Source organism: Nicotiana tabacum, chromosome 8 (assembly GCF_000715075.1).
Source record: "Nicotiana tabacum cultivar K326 chromosome 8, ASM71507v2, whole genome shotgun sequence".
NCBI classification, from domain to species: Eukaryota; Viridiplantae; Streptophyta; class Magnoliopsida; order Solanales; family Solanaceae; genus Nicotiana; species Nicotiana tabacum.
The window spans coordinates 195,252,841-195,269,351 of NC_134087.1; the positions used below are offsets into that span (position 1 = coordinate 195,252,841).

Genomic DNA, 16,511 nt, shown 5'->3' on the forward strand with positions numbered 1-16,511 from the left:
GCTTCCGATCGAGAACAACAGAGCAATGACTTAGCAAAGTGTCAATCCTGGAGGAAGACCCTTGAGGGAATCCATGCTCGAGGTTTCGACCTCTCTAAGGAGATAGCTCAAGCTAAGGCGCTTGAAGCTGATGCCAGGTTTCTTGTCTCCTCTGATGATGACGACGATGATGAAGGTAGCCAAGGCGGGTCCGAAAACGATAAGAGGGCCAAAGGAGAAGCTCCCCCCGAGGGAAAAACCAGCCCCGTGCATCGTTATGGTTTTTTATTTTTCCTTTTCTTTTTGTAAGACCCCCGTCGGTCTTCTATACATATTTTTGCCCGTATATATATAAAGGAAAGTTTTTCTTGAATGTCTTCTCAATCATTATAAACATGTTTTTTGCCTTGTAAAATGTTTAGCACAATCTTATGCTTTGATCGGTGCGTGCAAGACTTTGGTTTTGGGTGGCTTCCTCGAAGTCACCGTGGTTGAGTTCGAATAAGGTCTGAACTTAAGGCATAGGCCCTTAAGGGTTTGTGTCAGATAACGGTGAGTCCCCGAGCCATAGTCAAGTTATTTTTTATTTGGGCTCGGGATAGTCGAACCTTGGGCTCGGACGGAGTGAGAACAAGATCTCGAACTCTATGTGTATTGGCCCTTAGGCTCTTTAGGTCGGGCCGATATAGCTTCTAAAAGATGGCTATTATTCCCCTCTTTCGGCTTAAAATACTTAGTAAATTTTTCTTTATGCATTAGCATGTATTTTTGTTATCCGTTTGGTTTTTTGAGGGTTCGATGTTGATTGAAACCCCTCTGCTTTTTGTACCTTAACACGTTTGTGTTAAGATAATTTGATACCTCTTAAGGTTTTTGAGGGGTGATTTTATCGAAGCCCTTTTGATTATTTGCCGAAGGTAGCCTTTTTTTATTGATTTTTCAAAGATTTCGAAGGCCTATTTTTATTGTGGGATTCGGACGTCTTCGAGCCGCATGAATTTGGTTGTAGCCTTTGGGTATGCCTCTTGGGCTTATTCCCCCATAATTCGAAGTATTAGTCCCCGAGAATGATGGTCTTGGCCTATAGATCGAGGGGTGCCTCTTTGAGGTCTTATGAATTCGAGTTTAAATAACTCGAATATGTCGATTGATGATAGTTCCCGAGTGTTCGAGGTATATTTGTGCTTGGCCCTTAAGCCATTTCTCACAAAATCATAAGTACGGAGCTCGTATAGTAGAAAGTTTTCTTTGAGATACAAGATGTTTGATGTAGAAAGAATGCTTCTTTGAATAATTTACACATGCATACATGTTTTTCCATCGGGATTCGACTAATCTATATGGACACGGTTCATTCGACCGTTTGGCCCATTACAAAGTTTCCCTATCAAGACCTTTTTTTTACATGAAGTAGTTTCCTCAAAAATGTAACATCCGAGGGTGATGCCACCCAGTATTCGAGGTTGGTTGCAAAGAAGGCTTGGATACTGTTGAATTTTTCTTAGGTAGCACATAATTGTTCCCTCATTAAAAACCTCGCCGGAAAAACTCATTTGGGATAAAAACTGATCTAAGGGAAAAAGAGTGCAATGCGTGCTTTAAAACCTAAGGTCCTCATGTTGGCAAGTTTCTCGATGTCTTTGATTGGATACCTGCAATAAATTAGTATCAAATATAAATGGAAAGGGTGGGAGTCATACCTTAGCAATAATATTGTTTGAGGAGCGATACATTCCAATTATTTGGCAATTGTTCGCCCTTCATTGTGCCGAGTTTGTAAGATCCCTTTCCGATAATACCGAGGACCCGATATGGTCCTTCCCAATTTAGACCTAGTTTCCCTTCATTTGGGTCTCCAATGTTGAGGGTGACTTTTCTCAGAACTAAGTCCCTGATTCCGAAGTGGCGAAGGTTGATTCTTCTATTATAATATCTCTCGATTATTTGCTTTTGCGCAACCATCCGAATGAGCACAACTTCTCATTTTTCATCCAATAGCTTGAGGCTAGTATTCATAGCCTCGTGATTTGATTCTTCCGTTGTATATCAAAATCCGGTGCTAGCTTCCCCGACTTCGACCGGAATCAAGGCCTCGGAGCCATATACTAAGAAGAACGGGGTTGCCCCCGTACTGGACTTCGATGTTGTTCGATATGCCCAAAGGACTTCGAGTAATATTTCTCTCCATTTCCCCTTAGCATCGTTTAACCTTTTCTTTAAGTTTTGAATGATAGTCTTGTTCATTGATTCAGCTTGTTCGTTACCACTAGGATTGTACGGTGTTGATAATATCCTTTTTATTTTGTGCTCCTCGAGGAATTTCGTTACCTTGCTGCAGATAGATTATTTTCCATTATCACACACTATTTCGGCAGGTATCCCAAATCAATATATGATGTGATCCCAGATGAATTCTCTAACCTCTTTCTCTCTTACTTTCTCGATCGCTGTGCTTCAACCCATTTAGAGAAATAGTCGGTCATAAATGAAATGAACTTAGATTTACCTGGGGCCGTTAGTAGAGGGCTGACGATATCCATCCCCCATTTCATGAATGGCCTCGGAGATAGGACCGAATGAAGTTGTTCTCCGGGCTGATGGATCATTGGTACAAATCTTTGACATTTATCACATTTTTTAGCAAACTCCTTAATGTCTTTTTCCATCCTATCCCAGTAGTATCCCGCTCTAATGATTTTGTGAACCAACGACTCGGCGCCAGAGTGGTTTACATAAGTGCCTTCATGGACCTCTCGTAAAACATAATCGATGTCTCCTAGTGCTAAGCATACTGCCAATGGCCTATCGAATGTCCTTCTGTATAATGTTACATCTTCATTTAATATGAATCGAGCAGCTTTGGTTCGTAAGTCCCTCGACTCTTTAAGGTCCGATGGAAGCTTTCCATTCTTCAAATATTCAATATATTTATTCCTACAATCCCAGGTCAAGCTTGTAGAGTTTATCTCAACATGACCTTCCTCGATCACAAATCTCAAAAGTTGAACGACGGTCCCCGAGTTGATATCATCTTCCTCGACTGATGATCCCGGATTTGGAAGTGCATCGGCCTCGCTATTTTGTTCTCGAGGTACATGCTGTAAAGTCCATTCCTTGAAACAGTGCAAAGTTACCTGCAGCTTGTCCAAATACCTTTTCATTCTATCCTCCGAACTTCGAAGGTTTTGTTTACCTGGTTCACCTCCAGTAAAGAGTCACACTTGGCTTCAATGATGTCTACTCCCAAGATTTTAGCTATCTCGATACCTATAATCATGGCCTTGTATTCGGCCTCATTGTTAGTCAACGTAGAAGTTTTGATAGACTGCCTAACGGTGCTACCCGCGGGCGGCTTCAAAATGATGCCTAACTCGGACCCCTTCACATTCGAGGCATCGTCTGTGAAAAGGGTCCACACCCCCGATGATGTGCCTGATTTTAACAAAAGTTCTTTTTCAACTTCGGGTACGAGGGTTGGCATGAAATCGACCACGAAATCCGCCAAAATTTGAGACTTGATGGCCGTTCGGGGTTGATACTCGTTATCGTACCTGCTAAGTTTGACGGCCCATTTGGCCAATCGGCCAGATAGTTTGGGCTTGTGCGAAATATTACTAAGTGGATAAGTGGTTAACACGCATATTGGGTGACATTGAAAGCACATTTTTAACTTTCTAGATGCGCTTATCAGTGCAAGTGCCAATTTCTCTAAGTGTGGATATCTAGTTTCTGTTTCTCCTAAGGTTTGACTTACATAATAAACGAAAAATTATGTACCTTGCTCTTCTCAAACTAGGACACCACTTACTGTGATTTCCAATACTACCAAGTATAAGTAAAGTTTCTCATCTGCCTTTGGAGTGTGAAGCGGTGGCGGGCTCGACAGGTATCGCTTCAGTTCCTCTAATGCATGTTGACATTTCGGGGTCCATGCGAAATTGTTCTTTTTTTAGTAGAGAGAAATATATGTGGCTTCGATCCAATGGTCTCGAGATGAATCGGCCTAAAACAGCTATCCGTCCAGTTAGTCTCTACACGACTTTATACTATCCATGACGGTGATGTCCTTGATGGACTTAATTTTATCGGGCTGATGTCGATCCCCCAATTCAACACCATGAAGCCCGGGAATTTTCCCGAATTGACCCCGAAAGCACATTTCTTGGGGTTGAGCTTCATGTTATATTTCTCAGAATCTCGAACGTTTTCTGCAAATGAGCCAAATGGTCCTATGTGCGCAGGGACTTAACTAGAATGTCATCGATATAAACTTTGATTGACTTACCTATTTGTTCTTCAAACATTTTATTTACTAGGCGTTGGTACGTAGCTCATGAGTTTTTTAGCCCGAAGGGCATTACTTTATAACAATATGTTCCATACTTGGTGATAAATGAAGTATTTTCCTAGTCTTTCAGGTTTATTTGAATTTGATTGTACACAGAGTAGGCATCGAGAAAGGTAAGGATCTCATGGCCGGCCGTGACGTCGATCATGTGATCGATGTTAGTCAGTGGAAAAGAATCTTTGGGGCATGCCTTGTTTAAATCTTTATAATCTACACACATTCTAAGTTTGTTCCCTTTTTCAGGGACTACGACTACGCTGGCTAACCATTCGGGATATTTTACCTCTCGAATAAACCCTATTTTGAGGAGTTTAGTTACCTCATCCTTTATGAATACGTGCTTTACCTCGGATTGGGGCCTTCTCTTTTGCTTCACCGGTTTGAACTTAGGGTCAAGGCTTAGTCGATGCGTTGTTATCTCCGATGGGATCCCTGTCATGTCTAAATAGGACAAAGCAAAACAATCTAAGTTATTAATAAGAAATTGAGTGAGCTTTTTCCTAAGTTCAAGGGTTAATCCCGTTCCCAGGTATACCTTTCGCTCGGGCAGGTACTCGATCAATATAACCTGTTCCAGCTCTTCGACCGTTGATTTGGTGGCGTCAGAATCTTTGGGAACAATAAAAGTTCGCGGAGTTAAAAAAATCTTCTTCTTTTTCTATCCCCTGCTTTCCAGATTCGGTCGAGGCTAGTGGTTGTGATTGTTATTTGGCTTCCTATTTATCTTTGATGCTCGGCCTTTCTAAGGTTGATGGTGTTGATATCGGTGTTAACTCATCGACCCCAAATATTTCCTTTGTGGCATGCTGCTCCCCGTATACTATTTTTACACCATCTATCGTCGGGAATTTCATCATTTGGTGGATAATTGAGGGGACTGCCCTCATGTTGTGGATCCAAGGCCTCCCGAGTAGGGCATTATACCTCATGTCGCCCTCGATCGCATGGAATTTGATATCTTGAATGGTTCCAGCCACATTTACTAGCAAAATAATCTCCCCTTTAGTTATTTCACTGGCCATGTTGAAGTCATTTAAGACCCGAGCTGCGGGCACAATTTGATTTTTAGGCCGAGTTGCTCCACGACCCTCGATCGGATGATATTTTCCGAGCTACCTGGATCCACTAAAATACGCTTAACTTGAACTTTGTTTAATAAGATAGAAATTACCAGAGCGTCGTTGTGTGGTTCAAAAATGCCTTCTTCTTCGTCGTTGAATGATAATGAGCCTTCGGGCACATAATCTCAGGTTCGTTTCTCTCTGGTGATTGATACCTTAGTTCATTTGAATATGGGTCCCTGTGGAATGTCGACCCCACCGACGATCATATGAATGACATGATGTGGTTCCTCATGTTCATTTTTTATGTCGACATCCCTTTCTCTGAAATGATTCTTGGCTCGATCACTGAGTAACTCTCGAAGTTGGCCCTCATTGAATAGAAGGTATACCTCCTCTCTTCGTTGCCTTCAATCCTCGGTCTCGTGACCATGCATGCCATGATACTTGCACATCAAATTTGAGTTTCTTTGGGAAGGATCGGTCTGTATGGGACTGGTCACCTAGTATCTTTGATCCTTTCGATTGCCGATACAATGCCCGATGCGTCGATGCAAAAGTTATATTCCCATAACCAAGGTGCCTCTATAGGATCGACATGCTTATCAAAACCACTTTTGCTCATAAGTCCCCGAGAATTCTGTCCTCGATCACTTTTGCGATCGTTCCGGGCGGAATTGCATCCTGAACCATTGTTCCTTCAATTTGTAGTATATGGTTGATATCGTTCTCTGTTCGACCTTGGCTCCCTGTCGACGTCCCTCGGGGTTTTAACTGCCGACCTGTTGGGATGTACTGAACCGGAAGAGGCTCTTAATGATCGTCCTCGACCCTTATCTTCGATTGATATCGATTGTGAACATCTAACCAAGTTACAGTTAGATACTCGACCAAATTTTACTTCAACTGTCGTGATGCTATTGAACTCCGCTCGTTCAACCCTTGGGTGAAAGCTTGAACGACCCAATCATCTGTGACCGGTGTCAACTCCATGCGTTCCATTTGAAATGGGGATACGAACTCTCTCAACATTTCGTTATCCCTTTGTCTTATCTTGAAAACATCCGATTTTCTTGTTGTGACCTTTATGTCCCCGGCGTGTACCTTCACGAAAGAATCTGCTAACATGGCAAATGAGTCGATGGAATTTGGTGGCAGGTTATGATACCAAATCATTGTTCCCTTTAATAAAGTTTCCCCAAATATTTTCAACAAAACGGACTCGATCTCATCATCATCTAAGTTATTTCCCTTTATTCCGCATGTGTATTAAGTGATGTGTTCGTTAGGATCAGTGGTCCCGTTGTATTTAGGTATATCCGACATACAGAACTTCTTAGGAATGGGCTTCGGAGCCTCACTCTGAGGAAAAGGCTTCTACACGAACTTTTTTGAATTCAAACCCTTTAGGATCGGGGGTGCCCCCGGTATCTCATCAACCCGGGAGTTGTATGTTTCCACTTTTTTATCATTATCTTTGATTTTCTTCTCTCCCGACTCAATTCTTTTGGTGATCTCCTCGAGTATTTTCATTATTGCAGGATCAATCCCTGATTCGTTGCCATTTGACCTTTCTGGCATTGGCTCAGTACGACGAGTGGTTTATGGCTCGACCACATTTGGAGTCCTATGTTAATTTTGCAATTGAGCAATAGCGGCCTGCTGAGCCTGTAGCATCTCGAATATTACCTGAAGGCTAAATCCTCCGTCTTCTCTGCCTTGTGTACCTTGGCCACCAGTTCGGCCTTCCTTGCGTATACTCCCTTCGGGATCCGCACCTAGGTTCGCATTCAAATCAACGTGCGAATTGATATCGACTGGATCGGCGACTGGTGCTCCCCCGAGATTAGCGTGTGGCACCCCAGCTCTTGGAGCAATTACATTGTCATTTTCCCCGTAAAATTTGAGACCATCATCACCATGTACGGGTGCGTTTTGTGAGTTTGACATGCTTTAACCTGAGAGCAAAAATAGTTGACAAGAACAAGTGTGAAAATAACATGTGTTATCAGGATCAACACCGAAACAATCACTATTATCCTTAGCGCCACGGTGGGCGCCAAACTGTTTACCCTGAAATTCGAGTAACAATTAAACTTATATTGCGGTTTTAAGGATATGTGATTTAATCCAGTACCAATTGATAATCAAGGAATTAAGTAAATAAATTAGAGAATAGAGTAAATCAAACCAGTATGCAAGCCAAATCTCGACCTCAACCTATGATAGTCTCGAGGTATGGATGTTCATGGTTCGGTTTGGATCGGTTTTTCCCTAAAAAGAAACCAAACCAAGTAAGTCATTTTTTCAAATATTAGAACCAAACCAAACCAATAAAGTCGGTTTTTCTCGATTCGGTTTATGTTGTTTTTTTATTTTTTTAGGTTATTTGTCGGTTTTTTCTTGAATATAAGACATACACTACCAAACACATATTCCGGCGACCATATTTTCAATGTAACACTATCAAATCAATTGTTCTTTGAGAAATTTATTATTTACCAAGATATATTGATGATAATTGGATCAAATAGTGATGAATAATCTATGGACTCAATTAAAAATATGTTATTTTTTATCACGAAATGGATTCTTATACTAAACAAAACTAAACTACCAATTAAACTAGAATGTAAAGGTAAAGAACTATATTAAAAGTGCAAAGTATTAACATTTACCATAATTTTTTTGAAACTTTGTACAACAATATACATATATATAGGTGTAATATTAAATTTAAAATAGCTACTCCTATAGTCGGTTTGGTTCGGTTTTTTCTGATTAAAACCAAAACCAAACCAAATTTGATAAGTTTTTAAAATTCAAAACCAAAACCAAACCAAACCAAAAAGTATCGTTTTTTTGGTCGGTTTGGTTTGGTTTTCGGTTTGGTTCGATTTTTCGGGTTTTTATGAACACCCCTATCTCGAGGTGTGAGAATAGGAATAGCAAATTATAAAGCAGCTCTAATGAACAGTAAAATGAAATAGCAAGAAAGTAATGAATGTATGTATTCTTCTGAGTCAATCATGAATGATTTACAAATGGATGAGATCCTCTTTATATAATTGGGGAGTCCTAAATAAGGCACACTTCTAATTATAGCAGGAAATTATATTTGACAACTGTTTAATCGTCGAAGACCAATCCATTCCGAAATTCACGTTGTGATCTTCGGCCTATTGCGGGTATCTCGCTCTTTCTATTACTGAATTATACCGGCTATCATCTCGAAGCATGCCTTCTTCTGATCTCGGTAGATGATATCTACCTTGACCTTGGAAAGGAACTTTGACCCCGAGCTCGACGTCCTGGTCTTCCAACGTGATATCACTTTTTCTATCGAAGAACTAAATCGAGTAGTCTCGATTTCCACCGTATAAAGTAAGATAATAATTTCGGAATAATTAATCCTAAAATAATTAATTCTAAAATAACTTGTTTCTTAATCAAACGATCTCAAAGTATAATATATGACAAAATTAAGTAATTTTGAATAATATCTGTCCCTCTTTTTAGTCGAAAATGAAAATTTTCCTTATTTATTCACAGCCCCTTGCATCTATCTAATCATCAAAATCAGACCAAGAAAAACTTAAAAAACTCAAACCATCTCCTCTCTTTTTCTTCCCCATTACACCAATTTTTACAGTAAGTATATATAAGGGAGGAATTAATTGGAGAACAAGCAATTCAAAAGCCAATCCTTCAGATCAAATCACACCAAATCCCTCTCTCTTCTTTCTCTCTCATTGCCCAATATACTCTCCTTCTTAACAAAAAAACATTTAAAAAAATCTAAAACCAAACAAAAAAAAAGAAGTTAAAACTTTATCAAAATCAAAACTTTAAAAGCTTGAAAGTTGAATCAATCTCCTCTTATAAACATAGTGTCTACAAAATTTTACATATTATTGTTCTCAATTTGGTCCAAAAAAAAAAAACATAGTGGGAACACAAAAGTAAGAGGGTAATATAGAGGGGGCATTTTTTACTGCCTCCTCTGTAGATCTTGTTGATTTTTTCATTTGGGTATTTTAAAAAGGCAGAATCTTGATTTGGATATTTCTTATTTTTCTCAAAAGTTTTTTAAGTTTGATGAAAATTTTTCATTGTTGGGTTGCTATATGCTTGAGCTCTTACCTTTGGATTCTTGTTTGATTGATTTTTTAAGGATCAGATTCCTATTTGATTGAATCTGATAATATTTTGATCAGTTTCAGATTCTTGTCTGTTTGTGAGGCTCTCTTAATACTACTTCATAGTAAAGGTATGACCTTTACTGTTTTGCTGCTCTTTATTAATAATCTGCTTTTCATTTCATCAATGCTGTATTTTGGATTTAATTTAAGCTCTCTGTTTTTCTGCAAAATGAGTATGGTACTATGAAGAAAATGGTAGTATTTTTTTTCCTTTTTGGGGGGCTTAAAGTAGCATAATAAGTGGTGAAGTTAGAAATTGCACTAAGGGTGTTCAAATTTGAAAGAAGTGAAAAAGATTTCCCAACAAAGAGTTTTAAATATATGTTATATACCTCTAAAATCTAATATTTTATCTATATACACAGTGTAATTTTTCGATGAAGGGATTAGGACAATGTAGCTTCGCCCTTGAGCATAATTTTGAATGGAAAATGTGGAAGTTAGTTATTCAGGATTCTTGAGTTTGGTATTGTAGGAAAATGCAATCTGAGTTTGGCAAGTTATTTGTTGGTGGTTTCTAAAGTTGCATAATGTTGAATGGAAAATGTGGACATGGGTTATTGAGGATTGTTGATTTTGGTATTGTAGGAAAATGCAATCTGAGCTAGGCAAGTTATTTGTTGGTGGGATTTCATGGGACACAGATGAAGAGCGCCTAAAGGAGTATTTTAGTACTTATGGGGAGGTTATAGAAGCTGTAATTATGAAGGATAGGACAACTGGCCGTGCTCGTGGTTTTGGTTTTGTGGTCTTTGCTGATCCTGCTGTTGCTGAGAGGGTAGTTAAGGAGAGACACAACATTGATGGAAGGATGGTAAGCTGTTTTAGTTTCTCTTTAATTTATCTGAATGTGGTAAGCTGTTTTAATTTCTATCTGATTTCTCTGATAAATAATCCATTTTTCTTACAATGTCATAATTTAATAGGTTGAAGCAAAGAAGGCGGTTCCACGGGATGACCAGAGCACAACAAGTAGAAGCAGTACTAGTATTCATGGTTCTCCTAGTCCTGGTCTGGGTCGTACAAGAAAGCTTTTTGTTGGAGGTTTGGCGTCCACTGTTACTGAGAGCGACTTTAAGAAGTATTTTGAGCAGTTTGGAACAATTACAGATGCTGTAGTTATGTATGATCATAACACTCAAAGACCTAGAGGCTTTGGATTCATTACTTATGATTCAGAGGATGCAGTAGATAGAGTCTTGCTCAAGACTTTCCATGAGCTGAATGATAAAATGGTTGAGGTCAAGCGTGCTGTCCCTAAAGAGTTATCCCCAGGTCCTAGCCAAAGCCCGCTTGATCGGTACGGCTATGGATTAAATAGGATGAATAACTTCCTTGATAGTAGATTTAGTCCGATTGCTGGAGGTAGGAGCGCCTTTGCGCCATTTGCTTCTGGTTATGGTATCGGTCTTAACTTTGAACCAGGCCTGAACCAGGGATACGAGGGAAGTGCAAACGTTAACAGTAGTTTAAGCTATGGAGGGGGACTGAATCCATATTATAGCTCAAACAGATTTGGTGGTGGCGTTGGGTTTGATGGAGTTAATGGAGGAAACACTTTGTCCTTAAACTCAGCAACTCGCAATTTATGGGTCGATGGAGGATTGCGTAATGCAACAAACTCCCCGAGCTCTAGAAATTTTATAGTATCTGGAAGCGAGAACATTGTAGGAGGAAACTTTAACAACAGTGGAGTTTGGGGTTCATCTTCAATTTCCTCTCAAGGTGGAGGAAATATTAGTAAAAGTGGAAATCTTGGTTATGGGAATGGTGATGACATATATGGGTTTCCAGGAGGCTATGGCGGAAATGTCAGAAAAAGTGTGGGCCCTATAACATCATATGCTGCATCTAGTGGTGGTTATGGTGTGGGGGATTTAGCTGATTTCTACGGTAGTGGTTTGGGATATGATGATCGCACTTGGCGTTCTGAGCAGGATGCAACTGGTTCTCTTGGTTATGAACTAGGCAATGGACGCTCTGACATGTCAGCTCAAAGTTCTGCAGATTATTTAGGTACTTATGGAGTTAGCAAAAGACAACCAAACAGAGGTAAGCTTCTCATTAATCATGTTGAACATTGATGCCGACATGTGATAATAAGATATGTTGTTATTGTCTTTATTGTTATTATATGATATAAGTGTCTAGCTATCTTCGTAAACATTAAGTTCTTTATGTAGAGCATGATTGTGCTTAACCTTCATCTTTAGGCTCTTTATTTTCCATAGCATGGGTCAAGAAATAATATTGACAAGTACCTAAAGAAAAGCTTGTATGTTACTGTCAAATTATGGTCATTTGAAACTAAAAGACAGAGCGGAAATTAGTTGGCCAAGTTGATCGGGAAAGCCATAAAGAAATCTTGAAATAGCGTTCCTTCTGTTACCTCGCCCTCTTAATGGTCATTTCCCATTTATTTTTGGTAAATTATGTTCATTGTTAGTTGTTGACTTATGTTTCTAGAATTCAGGTTATTCCTTTGCCTCCCTCAATCTAGATCTAACAACTAAGGATTACTTTAAGGATTATTCGGAGTTTTTTTACTTGTCCTAATTGTAATAGTTAGATGAGTATATTCTCCACTGTCCTTCAAAAGAACATTGGTTATGGTCTAAAACATATATTTAGGTAGCGTACTTTATCCAGCAAATTGTATTCCTATAAATAGCCAAATTATTAGAATGTCCTTTACACCAATGATATCGATCAGTATGTGGGATCAAAGACCTAAAACATCAACAATTTTGTTAAGCATGGTAAAATAGAGTCAAGAAACCTGAAATCAATTTGGGCTATCCACAAGAAATATGAAATATCGACCAGATCACAAACAATTATCTGCATGGGAAAATAGAGGAATTTTTTCCTGAAAGAGCTGAACATGAAAGTGCTCGTATTTTGATTAACGAAAAACAATAGAGGATTTTTTTTAGACTTTTCTTGTTAGGTTTGATCAATACCAGCTCTTTCAAGTTCAGTATGTTTATTAAGTACCTTTGCCATGATTCTGTATACTCTCTTTACTCTGATGGATCAGAAGTCCTTGACATTTGTTCACCTCTCTTAGGAGTAAGGACTATAAAAGAAAAAGGGCAGCCCGGTGCACTAAACTCCCGCTATGCGCGGGGTCCGGGGAATGATCAGACCACAAGGGTCTATTGTACATAGCCTTACCCTGTATTTCTGCAAGAGGCTGTTTCCACGGCTCGAATCTGAGGCCTCATGGTCACATGACAACAACTTTACCAGTTACCCTAAGGCTCCCCTTCTTAGGAGTAAGGACTATGTATCATTTATTAAAATCCCCCTCAAACTTACCATATTGATAGAATTAAGTCATGCATTCCATGGCACTCCTCACTGTTTGAGCCTCAATCTCAAGCTAGTCAGGATCAGTTATACAACAAGACTGAGTCTTAATCTAAACAAGTAGGCATCCTATATGGATTCTTTTCCACTGTTCTCTGTTTTTTGCTAAGCGTCAGACAACTTCCTTTCATGTGATTTTAGGTCTATCTCCTTCTAACATATTATGGATATGTTGGACCTTAAAGGCCCAAATTCACTCCCATATTGCATTATCAGCCTTACAGCCGTTCTATAGAACTTGTCTTTTACTTTGATAGGTATCTTCCTATTGCATAAAACTCTGATAGCACTTCCCCGTTTCAACTATCCTATCTTAGTTTTAATTTTATCTTCTCCATTTCAACGATCCTATTTTAATTTTATTTTTATGATAGTATTCTCATTCAACTGAGTCTAGATATTTGAATTGTCTGCAGTTAAGCACCGCAATTTCGTCTAATCTCACTTCAGTTTCACTCTTCTTATGCTGGCTAACACATGATTTGGATTGAAATGTCTGGTACAACTTCTCACATCTTGTTCCACATCCTTCTTATATAACCTCTCAAGCAAACTTCTTGAAAATTGATCCTGCTGTTGGAAACAAAATTAGAGAAAGCTCGTTCATTGACAAATTTTACAAGCGGATGTCTCCGCAAATTATGCATGGAAATTTCCATTTTGGTTTCTTCAAGGCAAACTACAGATGATATCTACCTTCCATTGCTGCTTTTACCACTACCTCTTACGCAGGTCGTTTAGGCCCCTTCTATTTCATAGTAATGCTTTGCATATTGGAGGGTTGTTGCAAGTCGGGTTTGACATATCTCTTTCTCTGATTCGGTCAACTCCCCAACTTCTCCCTTCTAATTTACTGAGAATATTAGTTTCCTGAACTCCGACCTGTGCCTCCCATTATGTTCAGAACCTTTGTACTTGCTCAACTAAGCTCAATTCAAGTCAAGAGTACCATTTTCTCCATTTCAAAACCCTCGTAAAATGCAAAGAATTTAGCGGAAGTCACAAATCATCCTTTGGACCCTAATAAGTTTAGACTTGTTTGTACTTGCCAAATGGTTGTACATTGGCACGTGTGTGTCTTTAGGTCCTATTTCTGTCCTGATTTTCACCTTGGTTTTTACCTCGCTCGATGCGATGTAGTTGCAAACATGTGAGGTGGCTTCCGAGCCCGAAATGTGGGCCATTGTAGCCCCACCAACCTCAGTTACCTCGAAAATGGTCAGGTAGCCTTCCTCGTTTGTTGTTGTCTCTTCCTATACTCGTCTCGAGCACTGAGCAGTTACTTGTGATGAGAGATCAATATAATTCTTTTGCTAGAAAGGAGAAAGCTTTGTTTTTGTTAAACAGTATCCAGAGGCAGATTTCTTACTGTTCTGCTCTAAGATGATATTGTCCTTTTGTCAGTAGCCTAAGAGAATCTGGCAAGCTTTTCAGAGGAATGTAATGTTTTAAAAATCTACCCTCTCGAGCTTCTTGACTTAATTTTAATGTAGTCCTTCTCTGCTGGCAACCTCAGTGCTCTTTGATGGCAATTTCCCAGAAAAGTAATATTTGTATGATGTGAGCTTCAACCAAATAGTCTTATGCGTGTGCACTCTTAGTTCGTTTCAATTACTTGATATTCTTAATCTCTTCCCCTTCTCTCTTCTTCCTTAAAAAACATGCATGTGCATATGCAATTTGTCGCGATATGATGTCAGATTATGCTAGTCTTAATCTGCTCATGATTTATTGGTGCAGGAATTGGTGAATAGAAGAAAATATCAGAAACCAAGGGTGTTGTAGGAGGTGAATTTTTTTTTTTAGCAAGTTGAATCCTGAATTTGCATATTTCATCGATTACATGAAGTTGAGAGGTTAAAGAATTGGAGTTCCTTTGTAGGGCACCTGAGTGCCTGTTTTCGGTCTTGAGATAGTACTTTGCAAGAGACTGTCTTTAAAAGGATTTTGTTTTGAGTTATATTTTAGTAATTCCCTTTTTTCCCTCGAGTGAGGTGTAAAATCGGATTGCAGCTGCAGCGATACATACAAAGGAAATATACAATTTTTTGCACAAAATTTGTATTCCATGTTTTTGCTGTAACACAGCTGCAAATTTGCAGATTCTTAGCTGCTATTGTTTTCTTTATAGTTAATTTCAACAGGATTTTCCTTTTCAATTGGTTGTATGTGAGGTTGATTTAATATGAAATATGCAGAGAGGGATACCCTATATGTGAACAAATTACTACATATTCAGATTGCTTTACTTTTCTTGATATCTATATATTAGTTGTAAAAAAATTGTTGCACTGGGGAACCAATTGAAGTTATTGTTTTGAGCTTAGCTTTTGTGATTGAATGTATAAATATATTACTATTAGCTCATTTAATTGGTAATTGGCGCACATTTAACAGTTTATAACAAGTGTGAATCAATATCTTGGAGATAAGTTAAGCAGCATATTATAATTGGTTAAATTAGCTTGATAGGTGTAAAAAAGCTTTGCACTGTTAATTTTTTTTTTTTTTCAGTTTAACATTATATTCTCAATGACTCGTTGTTGTTAATGTTGAATAGTTTAGTCATTTTAATGGATGATGAGAAGATGACCATACACATTTTAAGCAATTTCAAGATGTTGATGACAGTATGCATGGCGTGCTTTGAGCCCAAGTATGGTCTCAACGTATATTGTTCGGACTCTTTATAAATGTTGTTGGAAGTATGTCTGCACCAAAAATAGTACATATTTGAAGGATCAATACAGGTACTAAAATATTTTTGGGAAGTTTGAGCAAGATAGGTCTCGACAAAGACAATGAAAAAGAGAGTTCCCTTAAAAAAACTATCACCAAGGATGGATATGAACTTATATAAATACTAAACTCGTGGGTTACGTATAAGTATTAGCAACGATCTGCCGATGACATAATGTCAAGATGGCCGAGTTGGTCTAAGGCGCCAGTTTCAGGTACTGGTCCGAAAGGGCATGGGTTCGAATCCCATTCTTGACAGAACTTTTTTGTTTGGCAAAATACATAAGTTGCCACCCGAATTATGACCCAAATCCCTGTTACACATTTTCTAGGAACGAATATTACTTTACACATCCAACCTTTCCAAAGTGTATCTAAGACACACCACTTTTTTCTTAACCAGTTTTTCAGAATATGTGCAATATCACGCACCAATCAAATAGTGACACGTGTCATTTAAAAATAAAATAATTAAAATTACAATTATACCCCTCATCTTCCTCATCTAAACTACCATGTCCGTCTTCCTCCTCTCTCACCATCAAACACCATAGCTTCTTCCTCCACCTTTTACTTAATAGCAAAGCCATCATTAACTAACAAAAATACCAAAAAACACACCAAAAACTCCATCTTTTCCGCTGAAATTGAATCAAAATTTTTGAGCTCAGATCCAATTTCATTTCACTTCTGTAAAAGTTCGGCCGCTATTAACTGCCATCGCCACAAGTCAACTATTTAAAAAATCATCCATTAATAAAATTAAAGAATGTGAAAAATCTTGAGCTAAGCTTTAATGGTTGGAAAATA

General features: G+C 38.6%; 1 protein-coding gene and 1 non-coding gene across 2 annotated transcripts; both read left to right on the forward strand.

Annotated features, from left to right (window-relative positions):
• Window positions 1–9,021: 9,021 nt before the first annotated feature.
• Window positions 9,022–15,220, forward strand: LOC107762486 (heterogeneous nuclear ribonucleoprotein 1). The gene is made up of 4 exons (XM_016580852.2): window positions 9,022–9,658; window positions 10,179–10,404; window positions 10,517–11,642; window positions 14,703–15,220. Exons 2-4 carry the CDS (start codon window positions 10,183–10,185, stop codon window positions 14,714–14,716), a joined length of 1,362 nt encoding a protein of 453 aa, XP_016436338.1. The 5' UTR covers window positions 9,022–9,658; window positions 10,179–10,182; the 3' UTR covers window positions 14,717–15,220.
• A 658-nt stretch (window positions 15,221–15,878) lies between these two features.
• Window positions 15,879–15,959, forward strand: TRNAL-CAG (transfer RNA leucine (anticodon CAG)). The gene has a single exon. It is a non-coding gene; the product is annotated as a tRNA-Leu (tRNA).
• The last annotated feature ends 552 nt before the right edge of the window (window positions 15,960–16,511 follow it).

What these genes read in the sequence shown, in the direction of transcription:
- LOC107762486 (XM_016580852.2), top strand. Translation starts at nt 10,183, where the DNA reads ATGCAATCTGAGCTAGGCAAGTTATTTGTTGGTGGGATTTCATGGGAC. An exon ending in ACAACATTGATGGAAGGATG is followed by an intron (nt 10,405 to 10,516) that starts GTAAGCTGTTTT and finishes ATAATTTAATAG; the next exon opens with GTTGAAGCAAAGAAGGCGGT.